Here is a 17,880-nt window from a genome sequence, read left to right as displayed (position 1 = left end):
TGTTCACATGGCTATTTAGTTTCTAGCTCGTGTTGCTTGTATGGGATTTCTTTTCCTTAGAGGTGCTTGCTACTCTAGAGGTCCCCTACTCCCATCAATTCAAAGTTGTTAAAGGTTAGCATTTTGTCCTCTGTATATATTTACAAGGGAATGTTGGAATGTGAAAATACTCTCTATTTTGAGTCATGCGAGTGGAGATAAAGAGTTTGTTTAGGTGTTACATCTGAGTATCAAAATGGATCATGGACATTTTGGAAGATGCCATTGTGTGAAACCACTGAAACTCACAAAGATTTAAGGATGTGAGAGGATTACGCCATTAATAATTGAACTCAATCTTTCTAATAACCAATAAAATGCAATCTCAAGAGGAGGTTAGGAATTATAAAGTTGCTTTCATTTTGGAAACCTTGTATAGTTAGAAGGAAAATCAAGGGACTTCAAGTAGAATGTGTTGCTATTCGACACTTGGTTGTTGGTATGGTAAGAAATGATTCCCCAACACATTCAATTGCTAGATTGTGTATTGGGATTTACAGTGAAAAAGGTTAAAGAAAAGGAAACAATACAACAACATTAAGGGGATGTAGAAATACTTATTTTGGATTGAAATTTCATGACTAATGCAAAGAACTAAAAAGAAGCTCACAACCAAAATGTTTGTATTCAATAATATGTTTAATCTTTTTTAAAATCCATCTTCTATTATAAATATTCATCCAAATACACAACTATAACAATTTTTACAAATATTTTATAGAGAACTATTTTAAATCCATAAAAAAATTATTTTAACAATTTTACAAATATTTTATTAGACGATCATTTTCAATGTATATTATCCTATAAACTAATATAATCACAACAAATTTCTAATATATATATAATCCTATAAATTTTCTTCTTCTTCTTCTTCTTTTATATATATATATATATATAAAATAAATATTGTAATTTTCTGTGAAATCTTTTCTCATTATGTTCAGACGTGTTTATTTTGGAATAAAAATTATATAGTTTTAATTTAATTATTAATAATTATAGTGTTCAGACGTGTTTATTTTGGAATAAAAATTATATAGTTTTAATTTAATTATTAATAATTATAGTAGAGATTTAACTTCGATAAAATATTCTATAATATTCATAATAGTATATATAGGATCGAGATTTATTTCAAAGTAATTATGCACTTTTGATTTTTTTAATTAAATTGATTAATTACAAAAATGTCATATGAACAAGGGTTTAATGAACAAGGGTATAGCATGGGTGGTTGGGAGGGTTTAATGATAACAAAGCTTCTTTATAGATTACAAATCTCCATGATAATGTGGGGGTAAATCTCCGTAGTTAAAAATCTTGTTACATTTTTTTGTTTGTCAAATCACCAGTGAGGACAACCATCACATCTCTAACTGCTATTTGTGAAAGCATGCTGACTCATCATCACCATCTAAAATGACCCACGAGTGATCTATAAAGGAACATACTTTTACTCTTGTTATCTATAGTTCTTGTGTTATATGTTTTTTTGAAATATATACATGTTTAATAATAATAATCATAATATAGTTAAATTTATAATTTTTTAAATTTTAGTAATGTAAGATATATTACTAAATCAATCCATTAATATTTTTCCTAAATTTAAATTAATATTTATAAATATTTACCGACTATTTAATTTATATCATCGCTATATTATAAAGGAACATACTTTTACTCTTGTTATATATAGTTGTTGTGTTATATGTTTTTTTGAAATATATATATGTTTAATAATAATAATCATAATATAATATAATTTATAATTTTTTAAATTTTAGTAACGTAAGATATATTACTAAATCAATCCATTAATATTTTCCCTAAATTTAAATTAATATTTACCTACCGAATATTTAATTTATATCATTGCTATTATTTTCCCTAAATTTAAATTAATATTTACCTACCGACTATTTAATTTATATCATTGCTATTCGAATTTAATTGATGTAGAATACCAAACATAATTAGATTCGGATGCATACCACTTTAATTGATGTAGAATACCAAACATAATTAGATTCGGATGCATACCACTATTTTCGAGCATGAAAACAGTCCAAGGGTACCTAAACGGAATTAGATTTGAATGCATACAACTACTTTCAACCATAAAGCACTCCCATGAAAACAGCAACACATCTACTCTTTAATAGGGATTTAAGGTCAACTACTTTCACCAAACACATGAATTTTTCTGAGCGATACAGCGAATTGAAGGAAAGCCACGCATAATTTGATTTTATGAGCATTCCCATTGTAACAGTCGCATTTGCTTCTTTCTAATTCAACCACCCCGAAGTATATCGCACCATCATTGAACGTATCGCCCCTGCCTTTCACATCATCCATTCCCACCCCTGTGCAGATCAATTCAGTCCCTACTGAGCTCCGTTTATTTTATGCACATTTGTGGGTTGGGACGATTTGCTTTGAAAATGTCTACAGCAATGTCATGTGGGTTCACACCCAGCAGGCTGCAGTCTGCATCGAGTCTTTCAAAACCTTCAGCTTCTGTAAGTGCAGGTCTTTCATCGGCCAATAGTAGCCACAGTGCCGTTTTGTTGAGAAAGAGCTTAAATCCATTGAGTTCGCAGTTGGTGGTACACGGTGATAGGAGTGGTCACAGATGGGTAGAGAGGAGAAGTTGCAGCTCAAGGGCGTGCACGATGATGAGTTCCAATACAAGTGTGGGTACAGAGACTTTCACATCCACTGGTGATGCTCTATTTGCAGACTACAAACCCACCTCAGCTTTCCTCTTTCCTGGCCAGGTAGGATTCACTTGATTCCTTTTTGTTATATGATTGACAGATCTGATCAATTATTGTATACTTGGTAGCCCTCTTGCGGAGTCCTAGTTATGTTAGAGTGACCGTCCAATACCAGATTTCTCAGTGTAATTGGTATTAAAGGTTGCATTAGCAGCTTCTTTGTACTCTGTTTCCGTGGAAGATAATGCCATAGCTGCTGCTGCTTTCTTACCGACATAATTATTCCTAAATCCTTCTTGAATGAGTAACACGTGGTAGATTTACTTTCATCTATGCCCAACCAACTTGAACTTAGTAGTATACACATTTGAGTCCATACGCAGTATACCCTTACTATACCTTTGTATAAGTTCCGCTACTTTATAGTGAATGTCTTTGGGACTTACTGAAGACCATGAAATGATTTGAATTATATTCATCAAATCTGGTTTTGTAGTATTAAGGTAGATCAAACTCCCTATCAGCTGCCCATAGAATACTGCTTCCACTAACTTTTGAATCTTCAATAGTTTATAACTTCATCCCTATTTCATTTTTTTTTTTCTTTTTTCCTTTTTCTTTTTCTATGCGTTTCACGGCCCCGGTATCAGTGACTGCAATGCCCATGGAATATTTTTACCAAACAGATTTACCCAAAAGGACCACTTACTGTAGGCTCAGCCACAGAGCCTGACCCCAAGAGTGTTGAGAGAATTGAACCTGGGACCTCCCAATAACAGAGGTGCTTTAATGATGGGGACTTGACCAACTGAGCTAACCCTCAAGACTACTTCATCCCTATTTCATAGGAATTGCCACTGACTTTCAATCAGCCACGTGAAACCTTTTTAGTATCTCTTGTGTATACTTAGTTCGAGAGATGAAGGTGTTAATTTTCCCTGTTGCTCTGGAGTCTGAGGTGTTCTCCTGTAGCAGCATACTCAGCTGGAGCATCTTTAGCCTTTTCCCTAGAACGGCATGAGCAGCAGACCTGTTCCTGGCATGGAGCTCTGTGCAGATCTCACAGAGTACGGATGGAGGTGCAACAGCCTTTAAATTGTAGTTGGTGTGTGACGAAGGCATTTCTCCTTCACTGCAGTGCAGTTCCACACAATAATGGGCAGTATGGACTAGTTGCATAGCAGTTGTAATGGGAGTATTCATCCCTACTGCATACATGTGCCAGTCTTGAGAGTTTTCAGTTTGGTCTCTTGCTTTAAAGAGGTTTCGCTCTTCCAGATTGGAAAGTGCCTTGCTTTTCTTTTCTTAGAAAGTGCTTTCAGTTCTGTCAAAGCACAGTTTTCTGTATTTAGAAAAGTGCATGAGTTAAGGAGACTTCCAGGTTTAGTTTAGGTGCTGAGGTTGAATTTGGTTCAAATTTAGAACCTGGGTGTTCTAGATAGGATTAGGGTTTTGTTCATGCATTGCAACTACAAAATTATTGTTCTATAAACGAAGCCAGAGTGGTTGAGTGATTCACATTCAATTTTAAGCGAGTCTGTTTTGTAGATTCTCTTTTCTCAAGTCTAATAGATAAGATAAGATAGGACAATATTATTAATGTCCAACAAAGCACCACTGAAATAGGTTAATGGGACTGCTAAGTACAGTAGTGTTGATACATAGTGGGAGCATGGAAGACGACTCCTTAATAAAACAAAAAGCAGAAAGTACAATAAAGTAAAGTGTGTGCTACTTTCATTTAAGACAAATTGAGATCTGATAGCAAAAAACAAATTTTGGAGAAAACTGGACCTAGAATCTGTTAAATTTCCACTACCAGATCTTATTTATTTATACCTCAACAATTGTTTTATACCCAGAAATTCTTCACTCAATAAAATCTGAAAACTGCTGGAAAATAAATTCACTGCTATTTTAACTTTTAGAAATTAAATTCACAGCAGAAATAAAATAGGGAATCAATCACACAACAACAGAAAATTCTGCCCATTACAATATTCCTTCACTTTATATTACGTAGGAAAATTAGGGCCTAGACCCACAGAGAATACATAGAAAAATTACAGTGGTTTGGAACTTGGAAATTGGCCCCTCTAGAAAATCGGCCTCAAGGAATTCAGCCCACTGGAAATAGGCCCTTCTGGAAGATTTCAACCCTTGGAGAATTCGGCCTCCCATACTAGCAAATCAGCCCTCCTCCTCTCGTACGACCCCCGTGCACTTGAGAAAAATCGGCCCCTAGATATTTCGGCCTCCCTCCAAAACTCTGCCCTCCTCTTCAAGAATTCGACCTCTTTCTCCTAGACTTGGCCTCTTTGAAATTTTCTCTCAAAATTTCCTTGCTGTAATTCTTCTCCCTTCTCTTCAGTCCTAGAGGTTCTCACTCCTTGAGAAAACCACTTTTCCAACAATAACAATGTAATGTTTCTTCATCTTCTCCCATAGGTTCTCTTAATAATTTCTCCGTGGGTCCAATCCCAAATCTCCAAAGTGATAGACGGCTAAGATTAAATCCCATCCTGCTTAGATCACTGATTAAGGTTAGATCTAAGTCACTTAAATAATTTAATATTTATCCTTAGATAATCTTTAGCCCAAAGTCTACATTAATTAAATAATTAATTAATGTACTTTTCCTAAGTTAAAAACTTAAGAAGGAGGGGACAACGATGGTGAAGTGGGCAGCTAGGGTTTCATCGAAATCATTCTGACAACCCTGCACGAATACCTGATTGCGAAGGGATTGCAGCAATAGTATATAGCGAACCTGCTGACCAAGGCCATGAGCAGACTGGCAGGGGGGGAGAGATCCCCTCCTACCGGAATATAGCGGCAAGGGAATCCAGCTAGCACAAAGCAACAGTAGGCAACAACGACGGCCGTGGCAAAGGACCTCCAGTCTTGGGAGCGAAATGGCAAGCGGGTTTGGGAGGTAAATGCCTACCGCAGGCTACCAAGAAACCAAGATTTGTTATACTAAACAACAAGCTGGAGGAATATCAAAAATACATGAAGGATCATGCTCTTATCTGCAAATTTATCGGAGCATGGCCAATAGAGAAGGCGTTGATCAAATGGATTCAACAACGATGGCAGCGGAAGGTTCATATCGATCTTAAGCTGGGAGCAAAATGGTTCTTTACAATGATTTTTTCTAACTTGGAAGACAAGGAGAGGGTTTTTGAGGATGGACCCTATTTCTTTAACAATGCAGGACTCTTCATAAGACATTGGGAGGAATGTTATAACCCAGATCAGGAAAAGCTCCTTGCAGCCCCAGTCTGGGTTCAACTTTTTGCCCTACCAATGGATTTCTGGGATCTAGAAATCTTAGAAGGGATTGGCAACTCTATTGGAACCTTTGTCAAAGTTGCAGACTCTACGTGGAAAGGCAGGTACACCTCCTACGCCAGAATCTGTGTATACATGAACATCACTGAACCTCTTCCAGACTTCATAGAACTGGAATACCATGATGAGATTTGGCAACAACCCCTAGACTATGAACACATCCCTTTTAGATGTCGACGTTGCCATGAATATGGCCATTTGTACCGAGCTTGCCTGTTAAATCAGAATGAAAACCCTATCGAGGAGAAAAGAGCAGGGGAAATGATGGCAAGAGAAGATGGGGAAGGATTCCAGGAGGTTCATCGGAGGAAAAGGAATCAGAGACAGACTGGATTCCAGAGAGCAAGCCAAAATGAAAAAGAGCAACGAACCCAAAATCGGTTTGTAGTACTACAGGAGGAGGAAGCGGGAGAGGTAATCCTTGACATTATCATGGAGGTTGAAATCCCACAAAAGAAGGCTCCAAAAGGAAATAAGACTAAGAGAAAGGAGGAAATAGAAACCCAAGGAAAGGAGACTCCCATGCAAATGATAGAGTAGAACCCAATGGAGATCGATAACCCGAGTGATGACCTTAATGTCGAAGAACAAGTGATGAAGCGCTTATTGCAAGAATGGAGGCACCTTGATGAACTCTTTATTCCAGAAGACCAGAAGCAACTATATAAGGAAACCTTCCAACAATACAAAGCCAAATAGGGTACAACTATCATAGTCCAACCGAAACATCTAGGCTCCAATCCTAGCCCTGCTGAGAGCAACCACATTGGAAGAGGTGGAAGAGATTGTCAAAGGAATGCAAAAAAATAAGGCTCCAGGCCCGGATGGGTTCACAGCGGAATTCTTTCAAGCTACCTGGAAATTCATGGGATAGGACATTCTAGAGGTGGTGGAGGAATCACGTTGAAATCAAAAGGTATGCCCCAGTTTGAATTCTACTTTTATTGCTCTTATTCCCAAAACTTCGAAATCTGAAGATCCGCAAGGGTTTCAACCTATTGCTTTGTGTAATTTAATTTACAAAATTATTGCTACACTCATTGTAAAATGCCTCAAACCCCTTCTGCCTAACCTCATTTCCCTGGAGCAAACGGGATTTGTAGAAGGAAGACAAATCTTGGACGGGTTCATAACCTCTCAAGAAATAGTGCACTCATTAAAGTCGAGAAAGCTCCCAGGAATGATGATTAAGCTAGACCTATCTAAGGCTTACGATCGGCTAAGTTGGGCCTATCTAAATGGCATCCTTAAAGCCTATGGTTTCGATCAAAGATGGATAAACTGGATATATGCCATGATCTCCTCCCCTGTTATCTCTATCTTGCTGAATGGGACTTCTACCCCCACATTCAATCCAACCCGTGGCTTAAGACAGGGAGATCCAATATCACCTTTTCTCTTCATTCTTGCAACGGAAGGGTTGGGCCGTTTTATCAAAAATGAAGTCAGGGAATCTAGGCTTAGGGGCTTGAGGATCTGGGGTAATGACCTTGCCATTACTAACCAGCAATTCGTGGACGATATCATGCTCTTCTACCAGGTATCCCTACGAGAAGTGCGCCGAATAAAAGAGATACTGAGCACCTTCATGGAGGCCTCAGGGACGAAGATAAACAATGAAAAATCTTGTATATTCTTTTTTAACACCCAGGTGAATGTCCAGACCAACCTTGCTAGGATCTTGGGGTTTGGAATGGGGACCCTCCTGTCCAAATATCTGGGAATGCCCCTATCCGAAAATTCCTTAAAGACATCTTGCTGATAGTTGATCCTCTAGAAGCTCCAAGGAAAGCTAAGCTGCTGGGCCTTCAGATTCCTTAACCTAGCAGGCAGGACAATTCTTCTCAAAGCCATGCTTCAGTCGATACCCATTTATCAACTTTTTGGTATGGTCGCCCCTAAAGGGGTGTGCTCCAAAATGGTTGACATCTTTAAAAAATTCCTTTGGAGTGGGGCTCAACAAGTCAGAAAATGGGCTTTGGTATCTTGGCAGGGCCTGGTGAAAAAGAAAATGGAAGGAGGGCTAGGCCTTAGAGACCCTTATACTCTGAACCAAGTTATGGGAGAAAAATTATGGTGGAGATGGATAGGAGGAGGGATGGATCTCTGGAAGCAAATATGGACAAGAAAATACATGCTGGAGAGAACCGAGGATATTCTCCGATATAGAGACCCTCCTAAAGGATCGGCAGTGTGGAACCTAGCAGCCCAAAACAAGAACCTCATCAACCAACATGCTTTCTGGGAAATCCGCGATGGAAAAACAACAAGATTTTGGCATGACTCATGGAAACAAAGAGAACGACTGATAGAAAGGCAAGACTTTAGGGACATATTTATATACACCAGAGATAGGAATATACACCTGGTAGAGCAGTTCTGGAAAGAAGAACAAGGAGTGGGAGGCTGGAGACGATGGAAAAAGAAGGAAGTTTGGCATCGGGCCATAGAGACTGAGCAATGGACAGAGCTAGACAAAGAACTGAGATCAAGGCAAGGAAAAAGAAGGAAGATTGGCATCAGGCCATAGAGACTGAGCAATGGACAGAGCTAGACAAAGAACTAAGATCAAGGCAATTAACGGTCCGAAATGATCCTGATATCTTGAGATGGGGGCATACTACAAAAGGAACCTTCACCATAAAAGAAGCATATGACCTTCAAATAGGACAAGCCCAGGACGAACATAATATAATATGGAAAAAAATATGGAAGGGAGGATGGTGGCCAAAGGTAACTCACTTCCTATGACTGGTTAGTAAAGGACGGATCCTAACCTAGGACCAACTACAAAAAATGGGATTTCAGGGGCCCTCCTTCTACTGGTTTTGCCATCAGCATAGAGAAGATCTTGAGTATATGCTCAACACATGCCTGTTTACAGAACAAAAATAGAGGCAAATGCAAGGAGTTTTTGGAAGAATGGATCGAGATCACCACAGTATCAAGGAAACAATTATCCTCTAGAGAAGCCATATCTTCTCCAGCCTGGTGATAAATAGAGCTTGGGGACTGTCCTTAGGGCTAAATTTATGGGCCATATGGAAGGAACAAAATCGTTGGATTTTGAAGAATCAATCCTCAACCGAAGAGTAGGTCTGGGAAGGAATAATTCAGAACATTAGGGAAACGATCTTAGCAGAGCAATGGCACCAAGAGGATTGGTAGGTACCCCTCAACAAGCTAGAATTCTGCAAAGCTCAACTTATCGCCGGAAATGATAGTCCCCACCACTTGGAAAAAAAGCAGGGTAGGAATGATATCCCTGGCGCACTTCCCTACACTGGGGGAAGGATTCATAAAACTCAGTTTCGATGGGGCTTCAAAAGATAATCCTGGATCGGCAGGCCTAGGTGGCCTCTCCTGGGATTCCCAGGCCAACACCCGGCTAATATATGCTGATTTTTGTGGGATCGCCAGTAACAATGAGGCAGAATTTGCTGCAGCCAGGCAAGGTCTACAAATAGCTAGTCCGAATGGGATACCGAAACCTAGTGGTGGAGGGCGACTCAACTCTGGTCATAAACACTCTGACAAAGCTGAACCATGGAACCAAATAGGATAAGCTTAGCCACAGTTGGAGGACAGCTAGACTAATCCAAGAGATCGGTGAGCTGATACAAAAGTTTGACTACATTATGGTCAGACATGTCAGGAGAGAAGGGAATAAAGGGGCAAACTTTCTTGCCAACTGGGGATGTAATCATCAAAATGGGCCGATGGAAAAACATTGGCCAGTTCAGCGCTGGGACGACAAATATCGAATCCTGGCGGAAATCCTGGAACAAAATCACAGGCAAAGCCTCCAATACGGCCTTCCAGAAGACCAGGACCCTGATCGGGGTGCGAGCCGGTGGTTGGGACATCAAACAGGGATTAATGCAGGGTACCTTTGAGTACTGTACCATCGCCCCCCACACGCTTGAGGCGATGGGTGCGGTGGCCCTTGGCATGATTGCATGCAAGGGAGGTGGGAAAGGTGGCAGCGAGGGTGGTGGAGGAGAAGGCTTTAACAGGAGAGAGGGTAGACAGGTGGGTGGTGTAGTTGGGTTTGTTTGCGGACGGGGAAGCTGGTGCACTGGACGGGTCTGGCGACGCCATCCTCAGCTCCAAGCTTGTCGACGACCTGCAAGTATTCATGGGTATGTATTCCGGTATCTCTCTTCCATAGCAATGTTGACCTGTTTGGGTTTTTGCTGGAGGGAGCGGGGGAAAACTAGGAATGGAAATTGGGAAGTTGAGAAACGTTGGAGGAATTGGGGGTGGCGCCTGGTAGTTTTCGCTCTGTCCTGTGTCTGTATTTTGCAACTGCCTGGTATAGCTTCAATTTCCCTTTGTTTCGAACTCTTATTGTCTCGCATGGGGACCTTGGGAATTGTGGGTCGAGGGTCGAGTGGGGATGCCTGTAAGGGTCTTTGCGGGTAGAGGTCGAGATACAGGTGCGGAGGGGCGCGGGTGTCAGTTAAGTTGCAACCTAGGAGCTGGTCCCTGCTGTAGTGGCAAGGGCAGCCCCTAGGAGGTAGATAGCTACCATTGCAGAGAGGGAAATGCTGGGAATCACGAGTGGGAAGTCGGGCAAGAAAATATCAATGGTTATTCGCTTGCGTCTTGGGCAGAGGGGCAAGGGTATACAAACCATGGCTGGCTTAACACTGGCATGCGACAGTGCTCACCAAGTGGTAATTGGCGAGGGGAAGATAACCTGCATGCAGCCGCGAGGAGGTGGGTGTGGCGACGGGGTCTCTTTGCTGGTGGAAGTAGGTTGGCCCCTCGTGGAGAATGGACCTATGACCACAAAGGCTCTGACATCGACACTGAAGGGGAAGGGGAGGAGCAAGGTGGGGTGGTTATCTGTGATAATACAACCCAGGGGCGTGATCATTGTTATACCATGTTGAATTGTTTTTGGTTAATGAATTGTTGCAATGAATAGGATTGGGGCATCTCTGCCATGGCTCGTCCTGCGAAAAGCCGTGGCCATGGAAGATGGGCCCAGGTGCCCAAAAAGGAAAAGGAACCGAGCACGTCCGAGCCTTGCAGGGGTAGAAAATCGGTGGAAAGGCTTATCAGTGAGGCTGCAGAGGCATATCGTGAGGGCACAGATGAAGGTATTCGGAAAATTTTAGAGGAATGGGAAGAGGAAGTCAAGCGGGACAGATGCGGAAATGGATGACTGGAGGACCCTAGTCCTGGATCCTGGTAACACTAGAGGCAGGATCACTCAATTTAAACAGACCTTATACCTTTATTGGTTGATGAAAAGCCTGTTGGGCAAGGTTATGGAGTAGATTTCAGTGGGCATGGCTGTTACTGTCCAAGGCATGCCGAGCTACAAACAGGAATTCCAGAAAGTTCAATTTCAACTCCATAAGCAAGATATCAGGCTGGGCAGAATTGAGAGGCACATTCCATGTATCTTGGAACTGTCCGAGATGCCTGGATCAAATTTCAAAGACCCTGCGCCAGTGGAATCAGCCTTGGAGGAACAAAATGATTAGATAATCCCCCTTGTTTAATTTTGTTCTATATGCGGATAGCTTTTACTTTCCTTATGCAAGAATATGTATAGGTAGAAATCTAGAGTATGGTCATGAAACAAAGACTTATATAGCTTGGATAGAAAGACTGAAACTTTTTTGTTTTTGGATGGCATACAATGCGGATAGGTGGCCAACAGACTTGGTTTCCCAATGGGCAAGTTGAGGCCACCTAGCCAATCTATGTGGTGTAAATTTGCTTATAAATGAATGGAAAAAAGAGGACCTACCAAGCTTAACAAAAAAAAAAAACTTAAGAAGGAGATCATATTAGTTGCTCCTCTCGAACAACCACCTAAAGAGGACTTCTTCTCCTACATGCTATGCAATATATCCAAATAGAGATACTAGAAAAATAACAATATTTTTAAAATGAGGGCACAACATATTCTGAAATTTTATTTGCAAATAGAAATCATGAAATACAACTATGAAAATTACTTGCTGAAGTAAACACAAATTTGAAACTGTTCTCTGAAGTGTATCTCTAAATCGACCTCCAAGCTTGATGAATGATTGCAACGCAGAAAAGATGATGTGCTAGGGTCTCACAAACTGATGCTCTTCCACTGAAACACACCCTTTTGACTAGGGGGAGCGCATGTGTCTCTCTGAAACTAGGGATAGTCAAGGTTGTTAGACCTTAAGCCCAAAGTTACAATAGCATAGAATAGAAAACTCACAATGTATATCTTACCCAGCTATCAAAGTGACCTTCTCCTTTTATCAATTATGGAAGTTGAATTATCCATGCAAGACTCTGCCTTCAACTTCCATGCATTTCGGTTAACTGATGGTGAACTAGGATGAGATGGCCATGCGCATGGCTAAGGGAGTATGCTTGAGTTCAATTGAAGTAGAAGTGGAGAGAAGAAGCATGTGCTTAGTCTAGTGGAGATACTCTTATGTCAAATTGCTGTGAAGTGGGAGAGAAAAAGGCATGTGCCTAGTTAACTGGACCACATGCTCAATTATCTCCCCATGCATGCACGCGTTGTAGTTAACTCCAAGAAAAGTGCCAACTCATTCCTAAATTAGTGCATGCGTCCCAATGGTCTTTAGTTCACTCATGCATGTGCTCCAAATAACTCCCAGTCACACTCAGTCTTATCCATGCACATTAATCCTTGTGCATGCACCCAAACCCAATGTGGCTCTATGTCCTTTTCCTCTTGGGTAAGCCAAGGAAAGGACAACCAATTTGCTATTAGTTTCCCTGGTTTGAGTTGGGGACATTACAGTCCTCCTTACACAAAGAATGCTCGTCCTCAAGCATTTGTAGATTAGGATGCTTAAGAATCTTCTCCCCTTCCCACGTTGCGTCCTCCCAAGAGCAAGTTTTTCATTTGATGAGACATTCAGAGATTGCTTTATTCCTCAATCGTTTCTCCCTTACTTGCAGAATGGTCTTTGGAATAAGTATCAGTTTACCCTCTTCATCAATGGGAGGTAATTCCATTGAAGGAGTCACATGCTGCCCAAGAGCCTTTTTGAGGCATGATACATGAAATACATTGTGAATCTTGCTTGTAGAAGGCAACTCCAACTCATATGCTACTTCACCAATTCCCCTGATCACCTTGAAAGGCTTAAGCTTTTCCGCTCCACTAATCTTCAATGAAGATTCTCTATAGGGTTGAAGACGCAAAATACCATGTCTCCCACCTCGAAAGACCTATTGATTCAATGCCAATCAACATATTTCTTGTGTTGTTCTTGTGCTATCTGAATATTCTTCTTGAGTGTATTGAGGATATCTCAGTTCTCTTCAGACCACTCAAGAGCTTTTGGATCTCTAGAATCAGAAATATCAAATCCACAAATGTAGAAGCTTTGTAACCATACAAGGCTTTGAAAGGAGTCATGCTGATGCTCATGTGATATGTAGTGTTGCAACAAAATTCTGCCAAATTTAACCATTTACCCATGCTTTTTGCTGCCCAGACACATAGTTCCTCAAGCAGCCCACGAGCCATTTATTAACAATTTCAGTTTGACCATCCGTTTGAGGATGATAACTAGTGCTATGATCAAGTTCTGTTCCTGCCAACTTCATCAATTCTTGCCAAAAAGTGCTAATGAATATGCGGTTCCTGTCACTTACAATCCTCTTAGGCACACCATGAAGTCTGAATACATGTTCAAAAAATATACCAACAACTAGTGGAGGTTTAGATTCAAAAGGCATTGGCATGAAATGCACATATTTAGGAAGTCTGCTCACTACATCAAAATATAGTCCTTACCATTTACCTTCGGCAACCTTGTGATAAAATCCATTGATATTTGTTCCCACTTTTGGTTGGGAATAAGAAGTGGTTGTAGCAACCCTGTAGGGAAGGAAACTTCTGCCTTGTTTCGTTGGCATTCTATGCATTCCCTCACATGATTGAGAACATCATCCTTCATACCCTTCCATGAAAACCTTTCACAAACAGACCTGTATGTCTTAAAATAACTAGGGTGACCAACAAGCTGATTGTTATGAACAACAATTAGAATTTTGTGCTTAAACTTACTTTCAGGCACTAGGTAGATTCTATTCTTGTAATAGATGATGTCATTCATCACTTTATATCTTCCATCATCAATTTTACCTTCTAAAATATCACAAGCATGTTGATTTTTTGCATATTCTGCTAGTATGTGATCTTTCCAAAAGGATGAAAGTTTTGAAAGTGAGCAAAACAAAGTATTTCTAGATAATGCATCAGCAACAACATTATTTTATCCCTTGACGAATTCAATGTCAAAGTCATACTCTTGTAGCTTACTTACCCATTGTTGTTGTATCTCATTTAATCCTTTTTACTTTATGAAATACTTGAGCCTGTTATGATCACTCCTCACAGTAAACTTGTTTCCCACAAGATAGCAATGAAACTTTTCAAGTGTGTGCATGATTGCCAACATCTCCTTATCATAAATCCCCTTTCAACTTCATTCAATTTTCGACTTTCATAATGGGATGCTTGTCTTGCATCAAAACGACCCCAATACTAATACCTGATGCATCACACTCAAGCACAAAAGGTTAAGAGAAATCCGGTAAAGCCAAAACATGAGTACTCGTTACCTTCTTAAGATGATCCATAATTCCTTGAGTCTCATCTATCCAAACAAAAGCATCCTTCTTGGTCAAATCTGTCAAAGGAGCAATTAATGAAGAAAATCCCTTCACAAACTGTCTATAGTATGTGCACAGAGCAATGAAGCCGTGCAATTGCGACACATTTTTTGGTGGCGGCTAGTCAAGTATAGCTTGAATCTTCTCACAATGTTCCTTCACACCACCTCCCCCAATGACATATCCCAAATATATTAGCTAAGTCATGCCAAACTCACACTTAGAGGCTTTCGCAAAAAAGGAACTAGCTACTAATATACTTAACACTTCATCAAGGTTTCAAAGATGCTCTTCCCATGACTTGCTCTACTAAGATGTCATCAAAGAAAACCAACCCAAATTTCTGCAACTGCTTGTTGAACACATGGTTCATGCAAGAGTGAAAAGTAGCTGCAGCATTTGATAACCCAAAGGGCACCGCCAAATGCTGAAAAGGTCCAAAGTGGCATGTGAAAGTTGTTTTGTGCACATCTTGCTCTCAGACTTGAATACAATGATATCCTAAATGAAGAACTATTTTGGAGAAATAGACCGCTCCATGTAGCTCAGCTCATAAATACGTAAAATAGGGTACTTGTTCTTGATGGTCTTCTTATTTAGTGCATGATAGTCAATACACATCCTCATAGTGCCATCCTTCTTCTTTACTAGGACAATAGAGGAAGCTAAGGGACTAGAGCTAGGGCATATATCTCTTGCACCCAACAACTCCCGAATAGTCCTCTCGATCTCATCCTTGAATCGTTTAGGATGATGGTAGGGATCTGTAACAACTAGCTTGTTGTCCACAAGCTCAATAACATGCTCAAAACCATGATTTGGAGGTAGGCCATGCGGTAGATCTGAAAACACCACACTATGCTTGTCCAACAAGCCTTGTATGTCCACATGATACCCACGCTATCATGTATCGGTAGACCTTTATAAAATGGAATGCTGCACTACCCACTTGGCCTTTGAATGTCGAAAAAATCTCTCCATCCTCTTAGCTGTAATGACTCTAGGAGCATTTGGAGTTAAGCCCCATAATACCACCCTCCTACCATCTGCTGTGAAACTCAATTGCATAGTCTTAAAGTTCATAACAAATGGACTTATAGAATGCAACCATTGAACACCCAACACAACATTGGTATCCTCAATATCAACCACATAAAAGTCATTAGTAAGGGTGTAATTACCTAAAGTTATACTCAACTATGGAACATGATGAACACAATGCAACATTAGGCCTCTTGCTGTTCGCACCCAAAAACCATCATGCTCCTCAACTTGCAAACCCTGCTTCTTCACATAGGACGAGTCAATGAAGTTGTGGGTAGCCACACTATCAATTAGCACAACTCGCTGTCCCTGTATAACACTGTTACTTTGAAGCTGTTATAATGAGGAATAGTAGTGAGGGTTGCAAATGCACCTTCTATCTGTTCCAAATCATCTGGGTGCTCATCTGTACTTGTCTCTCCATCCATCTGCTCATGCTCCTCATCAAGAACCTGTGTCTTCTGACTCATCATCACTAGGCTCCTTAAAGACCTCAATCTAATGGGCCTTGCCTTCGTTTCTACTCTTATGTCCAGGTGTCCAAGGGTCACGATAGTCAAAGAAAAGCCTTTGTCGTTTCAAGTCATCCCTCGAATCATGAGGTGCACCACCAACTGGATTAGACATCTCACCCGTAGGTCTATCATACTCTAGCTTCTTGTCCTTCCTCTTCAGCTAACTTTGCAACAAGGGTCTATGTGAAAACTTGCTAGGAAACCTAGCCCATGGTATGGATGTGAAAATTCAGAAAACCCCGAATCCTACTGCAACAACTGATAATGTTTCTTCTATTTGCTAAGTTAATCAAACAAATTACTTGCTATTTCCTACGGAAAATATCGAAACATATACACTGCAACCTTCACAAAATAAATACTGCGGAAGAAATAAAAACACTGGAAGAATAGATGCACACACACACATACACAGTTATTTTTGGACTAAAGTCCCCGGAAAAACCCAAATTGGGAAAACCGGTGCAGCAACTGAGGGTTTGATTATTATGCAGTAGTAAATCTGAGTACAAATCTATGGAAGCTCAAATCTAGCTTTCCATACAGAGAAAATAACTGACAAAAGTCTAGTGAGAAAAATCTCACTTCCACCTTAGCTCAAGATAAGCTTCTCCTTGCTGCCTCTGCGCTACTTTTGCGTTACCCTAGGCAGATTTGTGTCACCCAACTCGGACCAACATCTCTTTCAGTCTGTTGATCAGCTGCTGCTTTGGAAACTCGATCTTCCTGGCCTCCGGGTTCCCACTCCGACTCCTACCACTGAATCTCGACTTCTCCTCAGCAAAATATGGATCTCCCTCTAAAGCTCTGTGCTGCCTCTCTGCATTGCGTCAGCCTCTCTATGGAGTATGTTGTCTCTCTACTATGCACTCACCGGACTGGAAAAACTTCCTTCTGGCCTTACTATCCCTGCCCCTCTCTCACTGCTTCGAAACTACTGAATCACCTCCGGCAACACACAACTGCTACTCTAGAGTTCGATTTCCCAGCAATATCGAATTCTTGGTGGCTCCAAGTGTGTTCTCCAACCCCCATCGAATTTCTTCTTATAATCTATAACTAAGATTAACTAGAACTCGATCCATGTCTTCTTCTAGAAGATTTCACCATGACTTAATTAATACCCTTTAATTAATCAGTTTTCCTAAGTTTAGACTTAGGCACCATTAAAAAAGATTAATTATTTTAATTAAGTCGTCTCTAGGTGGAATTTCCAGAAACGATTTCTGGGTTTTGGAGAATACATGTATTCTAGCCTCTCCACCAAATTTTGTGGCTAGAACACAATCGATGCTACAAAAATCAACACTCCCTCTTAGCGAGGAATGTGTTCTAGCGCTACATCCCACTAAAGCAACACCCTGTCTTTGTACCACCTCCTGTTACGCTGTTGATCTCTGACTGTTGCTGCCCACCAACTACTGCGCAGCTCTGATAAACGCTGCATTTGTGCTGCGGCTGCAACTGCAACAACTGCAACGGAAAAACATCCAAAATACTGAACCAACTGTGGTCAGTATGATGCATTTGTCACCCGA

The 17,880-nt window shown here is 40.5% G+C and overlaps 1 protein-coding gene across 1 annotated transcript in view; it reads left to right on the top strand.

Annotated features, from left to right (window-relative positions):
• The first annotated feature begins 2,147 nt into the window (after positions 1-2,147).
• Positions 2,148-17,880, top strand: part of EMB3147 (Acyl-carrier-protein S-malonyltransferase) — a 98,862-nt gene continuing 83,129 nt past the window's right edge. Inside the window, exon 1 of the mRNA XM_089395335.1 lies at positions 2,148-2,825. Coding sequence (XP_089251461.1) covers positions 2,454-2,825 — 372 coding nt within the window. The 5' untranslated portion in view covers positions 2,148-2,453. The remainder of the gene's footprint in view (positions 2,826-17,880) is intronic.

This window comes from Pinus tabuliformis, chromosome 1_2, assembly GCF_031772625.1.
Source record: "Pinus tabuliformis cultivar Carrire ecotype Pingquan chromosome 1_2, CPIR1, whole genome shotgun sequence".
Lineage (NCBI taxonomy): Eukaryota > Viridiplantae > Streptophyta > Pinopsida > Pinales > Pinaceae > Pinus > Pinus tabuliformis.
Note: the sequence above shows the minus strand (reverse complement) of the source record. Positions and strands in the feature narration are given on the sequence as shown.